The sequence below is a fragment of the Clupea harengus genome, chromosome 24 (genome assembly GCF_900700415.2).
Source record: "Clupea harengus chromosome 24, Ch_v2.0.2, whole genome shotgun sequence".
Lineage (NCBI taxonomy): Eukaryota > Metazoa > Chordata > Actinopteri > Clupeiformes > Clupeidae > Clupea > Clupea harengus.
The window spans coordinates 16,514,639-16,525,048 of record NC_045175.1 but is presented as its reverse complement, the minus strand read 5'-3'; the positions used below and the strand labels follow the sequence as shown (position 1 = coordinate 16,525,048).

Here is a 10,410-nt window from a genome sequence, read left to right as displayed (position 1 = left end):
CAACGTCATTCGCTAGTTCGCTAACATGTAAGTTGGCAATATATTTTCTGGTTTGAAGAATCTTCACCAATAGGTATGATTCCACACAACCACACTTTGTCTACTGTGTGTATACTAGGCGTGTGTGGCTGTGCCGTGTGTATGAGGTGTGTGTATGGGGCGTGTGTGGCTGTGCCGTGTGTATGAGGCGTGTGTATGAGGCGTGTGTATATGAGGCGTGTGTATGAGGCGTGTGTGTATGAGGCGTGTGTATATGAGGCGTGTGTATGAGGTGTGTGTATGAGGCGTGTGTATGAGGTGTGTGTATGAGGTGTGTGTATATGAGGCGTGTGTATGAGGCGTGTGTATGAGGTGTGTGTATGCGGTGTGTGTATGAGGTGTGTGTATGAGGCGTGTGTATGAGGCGTGTGTATGAGGTGTGTGTATGAGGTGTGTGTATGAGGCGTGTGTGGCTGTGCCGTGTGTATGAGGCATGTGTATTAGGTATGTGTATATGAGGCGTGTGTATGAGGCATGTGTGGCTATGCCGGCTGTGTATGAGGTGTGTGTGTATGAGGCATGTGTATATGAGGCGTGTGTATATGAGGCGTGTGTATATGAGGGAGAAGCTGCACTGGGACACTGTCACTGGTCAATGCACAGATTTGACTGTGAACAAAACTTCCGGTCTGATTGTAACGTCAGTTCTCCCGGGGTGGAATTCTGGAGCTCTGCTCAACCAAGTGACTGTGAAATACCCAACATGGCTTTTCTTGGTCTAAATGTGACGATTGATCAATGAGTCTACATTACGTAGATTTATCTGTCATGAAAAGAAGAACAAATCTTTCTGTACCTTAACTTTAAAAGTTAAAACACCTTTTAAAAAATTATATATTATTATATTATTACATATGTTATCATAAACCGCTAATGTCATTTTATTCCATCCTGATCCATGTTTTCCTTTATCACACCTTCTCAAGTTTTTTTTTTTCCTCTTTCAGATGTCCGAAAATCTGATGTGTGGCAGTTCACATCACACATTGTTGTAAAAACGACCTTAAGCGAGATCAAAATTTGTGCATTTGATTATTTTCAGAGAGAAGATTATTTCTTCCGCTGCCACGTATTCCTTTGCCTCCTTCTCCTTGTTTGTGGCGAGTTGCCGACATCCACCGTGATGTTGGTGTAGAGTGGGGTCTTCTTGATGTTTACTACTTCATACTTTAGGGAATTTAAGCCATCATAGTTCATGGTGTCCGCCGTTTGGTTCACTTTTAGAAACCTGCATGAAAATAATAGGTGTTAGAAATCACACTGGACGCGCTCCGAACTAGGGGTGTGTGTGTTTTTGTGTGTGTGCCTGTGTGTGTGTGTGTGTGTGTACAGATAAATGACTGGATTACTATTTGCAGCATAACTGGTACTAATAGCCTTAGTTGGTTATTATGTACATGCACAGAATCAGGGTAGGCATAATTTAGCAAATACTTATTACGTGTGTATCAATGTGTGTGTGTGTGTGTGTGTGTGTGTGTGTGTGTGTGTGTGTGTGTGTGCGGGTGTGTGTGTGTATTTCTGTGTGTGCGTGTGTGTGTGCATGTGTGGGTGTTGGTTCGTGTGTGTGTGTGTGTGTGTGTGTGTGTGCATATGTGTGTGTGTTGGTCCGTGTGTGTGTGTGTGTGTGTGTGCGTGTGTGTTTTTGACTGTATTGTCCGATTGTGGCGATGTTAACCACACATACGCAGTGGTTTTGGTATTCATTTGTTGAGTGAGATGGCACATGTAAAATGCTGACAAAAAGGAGTTTGACTGCTTCCTCGATACCACAACATCCAAAATGCTTAATATGCCAATATGCGGTCAAAACTGCTCAAATGCATCTTCACGTGAAAATGCACACACAAGTCATTCAATAGTCGTTCAATAGTCATTCACCTTTCAGGGTTAGGTTCATTGTGTTCATCACTGTAATGGCGGATCATTCGGCATCTCCCAGTGAAGTTGTCGGGTCTAGAGATGATCATGCCTTTTAAAAATATCCTGTAGACAGAGGAAAACAGAACCAGCTTAAGTGTGCACTCTCGCTGTGTGTATATCGGTGTGTGTGTGTGTGTGTGTTTGTCTTTTCTACACATTGTTGTACCTATTTGCTTCCACAGAGAAACTGTCCTATGATGGTAACATGGAAGTAAATTGAAAGTCCACCATATTCAGGGTTATATATATACAGTATATATATATTCAGTATATAACATATACACACACACACACACACACACACACATTCAAATTAAACCATGCTGTTTTGTCAGTAACTAGTTTTTAAAATGTCCTTAAATTCATTGTAATGGCACAATTTGAGGGGTTAAACACAACTGGCATTACAACGTACCAATCAGGCTATTCATTTTTTGTTTTGGAAACCCACCAGAAACGTACTGCTTTCACAACAAGACATCTTCATAGGTACTATACATCAGTCAGAAAGGCTAGCTAGCTTTTATCAGTGCCAACTGAGCTGTTTTAAGTGTAAAATTTGTCATACTTTGCAGAGAGATGAAACTACACTCATAGGTTATATACCTCTTAATAAAATTAGCATTGTATCCACCTCAGTTGCAGACAGTACACATAAAATGTACTTATGAACTATATTTCTATGGGCAATAACTGTGTAGTGTAGGAAATATTCACCTCTTCATTCACAAAGAAACCACTTGTTTTATGAGGTGTACTGAGCTGATAGTTTACCTGTTTGAAACATCATCGTCTTCTCCACCCCAACCCCAGTAGGTGTTGGGAAAGCCATTGATCCTCTCAAACTGTTCTTTGCTCATGGCAGTGACACCTCCAAACATCTCTGGATATCGCAGTCTTTACATAGGAACACACATAAATAAATAAATAAATAAATAAATAAAAATAAACAACACAAAGCATTGGAGCAAATACAAAAAGTGGATCTAGCACTGAGTACAGGAGTGAAGCTAACAAAGTACAATGCATATAATTGCAAAATGTTACACTTCTGCTGTGATTAAATGGCCTACAACAGGAACATACGGGGGTGGCCCTGCAGTGGGTGCCAGTAGGCCTAACTTTAACCAAGTTAGCGTAGCTATGTCAGTTATCGGACAGTGTCAAACATCGGCCATTCTGTTAAACAATCAAAATGCTAAGTTTAATAATGGATTCACATGACAACGCTAACGTTTGCCGATAACACACGCCGTCCGATAATTAACACCGTTACGATAGCATGTTTAAAACACTATACAAGCATGCATGTTTGTGTGCAGTTCCACTGACATGTCGGATGCTACTGACACATCATTTATCATGCCCCACCAGGCTTTCTGTGCTAGTAAAGTCACTGGTAACAATTCAATTCAATTTTATTTATATAGCGCCATAACAATACAATTGTCTCAAGGTGTTTAACAGAGCCCAGAGCCCTTAGTGCAAGCAGTAACATAACATCCCATTTCACATTTGGATATGCAGCTAGTTTTACTCCAAAATCAAAATGCATTTCATTTGTAAAATTACTTTTTGGATCATGTATAATCATACATAATCTGATCTAGTACTTTGGGGATCACTCTGTCTTTGGTGTTTTAACACTTGAATACAAATACAAACATAATCCACAGATCCTTGGGTGTAACTTCCTGTGACCTCTCAAATGTAACAATAGGGCCATCTGTAAACCAATAGCCTGAGAATGAGCTGATGCCGTCAACTGACCCTGACAAGAACACAGAATTTTTTCCAGGTTTGTTTGGTTTTGGTTGTTTTTCTAATCTAATGTCAAAAAAAACGTTCAAACTACACCCCTCCCTTCTGTATTCCGGAAGCAATATGTTGATTCATAGTTTTGTCCGAGCCACTTTCTCTGTTTCCCATTTGCAGAGCCAGGATTGTGTAACACCAGAGGTTAGTGTGGAAATGAGGGAGTTAGTGTGGAAGAGAAGGAGTTAGTTTGGAAATGAGGGAGTTTGTGTGGAAGAGAGGGAGTTAGTGTGGATTAGAATTGTGGACTAAACCTTCAACAAACAGTCCTGTCTTGTCATTTCAAAGATTGTAGATGGACATACATCAATTCACAAGGATTGAGAACCCAAATTGAAATAAACTGGATGCACCTACTTGTATCCAAATACGTCTAAAGAGGCAGCGAGATGTCTGGGCTGATTGTAGCACTTGTAGATGTTTCTGTCGTTCATGGGGACGATGTCCACGTCGCTGAAGACAAAGCAGTTGTAGTCATTGTCCTTCTGAACCTCGGTGAAGCCCACGTTCATCAGTTTGCCTCTGTTGAACGTTGTGTCGCCCCCCTGCAAACACACACACGCACAACACACATGCACGCACACGCGCACACACCACACAACCACTCTCACACACACACACACACACACACACACACACACACACACACACACACATATATACGCCTCTGTTAAAAGCTGAATTAGGGCCCAATGAAATCCTTTTTAATACCCTAAACTCTTTTTTATTTTAGTTGTTGAGTTATTGAATTGAATTGATTAATCATCAAATTCATTGACAAAGGATATAGCTTATGCTTCTGTGTTTCAAGGGGTAAATGTTGCCCGGAGAATTGTGTCATGGTGTGCCATGGTGTCTGTAAATGTGTGTGTATGTGAAGATGAGGTGAATTGCTGGGTATATAGCCTGACACCGTGACCAAGAGCCCTCTTAGAATAGCATAGATGAGATGATTACTCATTAGATGTGTGACAGTTGTTGTTAAATTATGCCTCCAAGAACATTCCAGATCTGCATTGTTCCATTTGGTTGCCTCCCCCCCCCCCCCACACCTGCTGGTGTTCTTACAGTATCTCTGTTCTTATCACCGATCTCTGGCTTTCTTCCTGTGCTTTTCCATACAAGAGTTGAACTAAAGGCAGTCAAATAGATTTAAGAGTACTAAGTGTGGCATTGCATTTGAAGATGACCTATTTGCCAGGTCATCCAGCGGGATCTGTGTGACCTTCGACCTGTGATCTGTGACCCAAGGAGCAGCGAGGGGAGGAAGTGGCGGTAGCAGAATAACAGCCACTTCCTCCACTGCCTCTGAGCTTCCCCCGCAGAACAGCAACAACTAATGTACCCCTTTGTTTTTGTCCCCAGGACACTCGTACCCTTTCATGCCATTCCAAACTACCACGGAACCTGACACCTCTCCATCAACAAGAATGTGAGCACACCCCAAACCCACACACCTATAGAGGCTTACCTTAAAAAATGTAAACCTGTTAGTTCGGTCGCCTCACCCAGTGATCCCTGCACTTCTTGCACTCTCCACTTCTTCTTTGCACTATTTGTTGTGTAACAATTCACAGCTACTGTATACAGCCATTCGGCCTCGTATATACTTTCTTAAACTTCTTAGACCGTTGCACTGTTTGTTTTGTATTGTGTTGTGATGTATATTCTGTGTAAGCACACTGAGAGCCACTGTACCGAGACAAATTCCTTGTTTGTGAAAACGTCCTTGGCCAATAAAACCTGATTCTGATTCTGATTCTGATTCTGATTCTGATTCTGATTCTGACTTTAGCTCAGGTGTGGCCATGGGGGCTATGAACTGAATGACACATGATGGGTCATAGTTGGAACAGTGGTGTCACCGTCACGTCATAGACAAGGACACTTCGCTTCTCTTGCGCCGGCTTTGTTGATCCATTAGTCCAACTGTAGCAGAGAAAAACCTGTTCATCAGGTCCCCCTCCCAGAACCCTTACCACCAGGAGAGCCTAGGGGGGGGGGAAGAACTGAATGATCCTCCTCATCAATGTAAACGCAGCCAAGTTTTGGTGAGCTAAAATCGTATTATTCCAATTCCTCCCAGTTCACAAACGTTTTATTTCCCGCAACGTTTTTTGCACAAATTCATATCTGTAGCCATAGTCGGGTACGATCGACTATCTCAAAGGATAGTTTACTGTCTAAGGCCTCGATTGATTGTTCCATGTCATGTTTATATTTCCGTTCAGTACCCCTTTCCATAAGAGAGATGCGTGTATTGAACTTTGACCTTGTTGTCAACTGCAATGCCTTGCATCGTTAAGAGCAATACAAAACATGGTGTAACAATAAATACTACTTTACATAAGAATTATAAAAACGACCTAGAGAGGAAAAAGAAGTGCAGGAATGTAACTGCTGAAGTCGGACTGTTCCTCGTCTCCACCTGGCTGACATGACACACCTGACAGATACGGGCTATTTTGTAGCAAACATCCCTCTTGTGGGAGTTATGGGTCACTATGTCATCTCTCTTCCCCCTGCCCATCTACCCTGCATACGGTCCAGCACCATGATTGAGAGGTGGAACAACAACACAGAGGAGAGGGAGAGAGAGAGGGAGAGAGAGAGAGAGAGAGAGAGAGAGGGAGGAGGGGGGAGAGTGAAAGAGAAAGAGAGAGGGAGAGAGAGAGGGAGAGAGAGAGAAAGAGAGGGAGAGTGAGAGAGAGGGAGAGAGAGTGAAAGAGAAAGAGGGAGAGAGAGAGTGAGAGAGAAGGAGAGAGAGCGAGAGAGAGGGAAAGAGAGAGAGAGAGAGAGAGAGAGAGAGAGAGATAGAGAGAGATTCAAGAAAACTCCCGGATTCTCCAGAGATAATTGTATGTATCCGGGAGTTTGAGAGAGAGAGCGAGAGAGAGAGAAAGGGGGGGGGGGGGAGAGAGAGGGAAAGAGGAAGAGAGAGAAAACCTGTGGAGCAGGTCCCTCACCCTATAATCACCCTATAAAACCTCACTGTTTCTGGCCTTAATCTTTCTCTGTTAACAGTTGTTACAACTCATATTGCTCAACTTGTCACATTGCTGTTAATGCTAATAATTCCTCTTCAATTCCTTTGAATGTTGCTACTTGCAAATGTGTGAGAAGCGGGTGCTATGAGAGAAGCCTTGGTTGGAGTCGTGATTGGAGTTCGTAGGACATTGGGTTTTGTTTTCCATCCTCATTTGCTTTTGCAAATGAAGTGGCAAATGACGACCATCTATGACAATGACACAGCTGTCGGACGTGCCGTAGTGATAGTCAAGGCAGAGGGATGCAAATTTGAAACATTACACACACACACACACACACACACACACACACAGTCACACACACAATCTCTCACACACACATACAAACACACTCAGTCACACACACACACACGCACACACACACACACACACACACACTCAGTCAAACACATACACACACACTCAGCCACACACACACACACACACACACACGCAAACTCAGTGACACACACACACAGTCAAACACACACAGACACACACACACACACTCAGTCACACACACACACACACACACTCAGTCACACACACACAGTCACACACACACACACGCTCAGTCACACACACACTCAGTCACACACACACACACACTCAGTCACACACACACTCAGTCACACACACACACACACACACACACACACACACTCAGTCACACTCAGTCACACACACACACTCAGTCACACACACACTCAGTCACACACACACACACCACTCAGTCACACACACACACACACACACACACACACACACACACACACAGACACACAAACAGACACACACTGTGTGTGTGTGTGTGTGTGAGGTTACTGTTTTCTTTTCCTTTTTTGCAGAGATTACAACAATGCATTTCTGAAGCAGGTTTGTAAAATACTAATGAAAGCCGACTGTCACCAAAACAAATGGACTTCTTTTAACCTGATTGATGATGTAGACTGTGTAGTCCAGCTGCTGCCTCTGAAGAATGGGGTGGAGGTAGTGGAGCCAGTACTTCAGGTGGGTCTCGCGCCGTCTGTAGGGGATGATTATGGCCACCTTCTGCCTTGCAGTGCAGTCTTTGGGCCGCCAGCGACCCCCTTCCTGGATCTCTGGGTTCTCTTTCTGCACCAACTCATAACTCGGTGGTTTATACCTGAAAAACACTTTTATAGGACCCCCTGAGAAAAAAATAGACAAGAAAACGAGAGAGAGACAGTCAAAAGCAAGTTGCAATACTTTTTTTCAGATCTCTTATTAGCACTAGTCCGAGCCACAGTCTACATCGCATAGGCCTTCCAAAATAGCAAGCACTTAGTGGACAAACAGGCAACTGATGATTTGTTGTGAATTGAATCATTTACGTATTGACACATATTATTTTACTCCTATTAGAAGAGCCGGGGGGGGGGGTATCGGGGGGGGGGGGGGGGTATCGAGGGGGTATCCAAGCACATGGTACTGTGAGTAAGTCGAAAACCTCCTAGCCCTAAGCCTTCATTTTCACTGCAAGGTTTACCACTTACTTTGAATTAACTTACCCAGGTGTGTCACTAAGCCATGTACTTGGAACTAAAACTAATGTAATCTGTAATGTGTGTGTGTGTGTGTGTGTGTGTGTGTGTGTGTGCGCTCATTATTTCATTCCCAGTTCATTAGGAACTTAGTCTAATACACCAGTCCTGCAATAAATCTCGGCTTCATGAAAGTTGTAGATAATCATTTTAGTAATTTACTCCAGGAGCAAAAGAACATTTATACTCTCTGGTTACATAAAACTTTTTGTAACACTTTTTTTGTTTAGTAAATCATTCCATATGTGTTTTTTCGTAGTTTAAATGTCTTCAGTATTAATCTACAATGTAGAAAATAATAAAAGTAAAGAAAACTTCTCAAACTTTTGACTGGTACTGTACATATCATCAAAGAACAGATAATGACATGTTTTTAAAGTAGTGTACCATGTACAGGGAGCACGAGGTGACTCACCTAGTTTCGAAGATATTTTAGGACACATCTTCAGTCCGTCGGCCTGTTCCGCGTCATTTGTTTCCAGACTTTCCTTCCCGGTGTTCCTGAAGATTTTGCCGTCTAAGGTCCGATACACACCTTGGCTTAAATTCAGCCGCGGCAAATAAAACCCCGGTGAAAATGATATCCGGTTCTTTACGCTCAAGCTGTAAACCAAAGCAATGGCCAGGTTAACCGCACACAGAGAAGACACAATGCAGCAGCCCAAGCTCCGTGTGCACTTAAGACTTTTCGTCATGGTGGATTTGTTTTTGTTTTTTTTTTCCCGGAAGAAGAAGAAGTTAAATGTAATAAGAAAAAAAAAAACAACCAAAAGGAGGCACAGTCCAGACGAAAGAAAGGCTTCCCTGTTCGAGCCGGCTGATCTGGAAGACTGGTCATGCCCGTCAAGCCGGCTGCGACAGCAAGCAGTTCAGCTGCCGTGGAACTCCATGGACGTAACCTAACTCTCTTCCCCTGTATTGGCTGCGTCTGGTATTCAGACTCACACAGGTGTGTGTGTGTGTGTGTGTGTGTGTGTGTGTGGGAAGGGGGAGGGGCGTTGGCCTGTGTCAGCCAGTGCCGTCAGGTGTGTGTGTGTGTGTGTGTGAAGGGGGAGGGGCGTTGGCCAGTGTCAGCCAGTGGCGTCAGGTGTGTGTGTGTGGGAAGGGGGAGAGGCATTGGCCAATGTCAGTTACAGTTGTTCTCAGTTTTTAACACACAAAAAGCATGTACCAATCGCTCGACCCAATTTGGCACTTCTTCACACTCCCTTATCTGCATTAGATACTGACTTTCCTTCTTTACACTCTGCTGTCAATTACACATCACCTTGTTGTCAAAACACTACACACAATGTTTAGTTGTTGCACACACTTCTCATTAATTAACACACACACACACACACACACACAGTAAACACACCAGTGTGTATTTTAATTCATTAAGAGAATGCTTGTTTGTTGAGATCAACTAAATTTCCTTAAATTTGAGTGAAGTAGTAAATGCACATGTTTTTATGAAGGTAGTGTTGTGCAAGTGTTTTGAGCACCACGTGATGCAAGTTTGAGACACTGTCTTTGCATTTTTATATTCATTTTATTTGGAGAATAATAGCATGATAATTATCATCAACCACAACAGGAATACAAATAATAAAGTTAACAACCAAGGCCAAGTAAAGTTGGTGTGAATGAAAGCTTTAAAAGTAAAAAAAAAAAAAAAGAAGAAGATTAACCAGAGTGGTGGGAATTTTGAACCATAACAAAATTATTTTCAAACAAATGAATTATAATGAATGACTAATTATTTATATAAATGTTTGAAGATCTTCTTCTGTCTCTTGATATTCACTTGAATGAAACTTAAAACTGCTCTAATATGACCCCCTCCTTAAAAATGACTCGTTAATAATTATAAGGTCGAAGAACAAGAAGAAGAAGAGGCCAGAAAGAAAAGCAGTATTATCTTTCGGTGATTTAAGAAAACATTCCAAAGAAAGTTGGCATACAGCGGTAATGCTACACCATAGGAATGGTAGTGGAGCTCTTTGGCTGTGTCTGAGGGATCGAGGCGGTCCACCCCACATTTTTGAGATGTGGCGACT

The 10,410-nt window shown here is 42.6% G+C and overlaps 1 protein-coding gene across 1 annotated transcript; it reads right to left on the bottom strand.

The window, feature by feature from the left end:
- Nucleotides 1–526: 526 nt before the first annotated feature.
- On the bottom strand, nt 527–9,352 carry LOC105913335 (beta-1,4-galactosyltransferase 1-like). Its single transcript, XM_012842392.3, has 6 exons — nt 8,784–9,352; nt 7,737–7,975; nt 4,135–4,322; nt 2,737–2,859; nt 1,921–2,025; nt 527–1,267 (listed from the first exon to the last, which is right to left on the bottom strand). Exons 1-6 carry the CDS (start codon nt 9,061–9,063, stop codon nt 1,090–1,092), a joined length of 1,113 nt encoding a protein of 370 aa, XP_012697846.2. The 5' UTR covers nt 9,064–9,352; the 3' UTR covers nt 527–1,089.
- Nucleotides 9,353–10,410: the final 1,058 nt, after the last annotated feature.

What these genes read in the sequence shown, in the direction of transcription:
- LOC105913335 (XM_012842392.3), bottom strand. Translation starts at nt 9,063, where the DNA reads ATGACGAAAAGTCTTAAGTGCACACGGAGCTTGGGCTGCTGCATTGTG. An exon ending in TTAGACGTATTTGGATACAA is followed by an intron (nt 2,860 to 4,134) that starts GTAGGTGCATCC and finishes TCCTATGTAAAG; the next exon opens with ACTGCGATATCCAGAGATGT. An exon ending in AATGAACCTAACCCTGAAAG is followed by an intron (nt 1,268 to 1,920) that starts GTGAATGACTAT and finishes ATTTTCATGCAG; the next exon opens with GTTTCTAAAAGTGAACCAAA.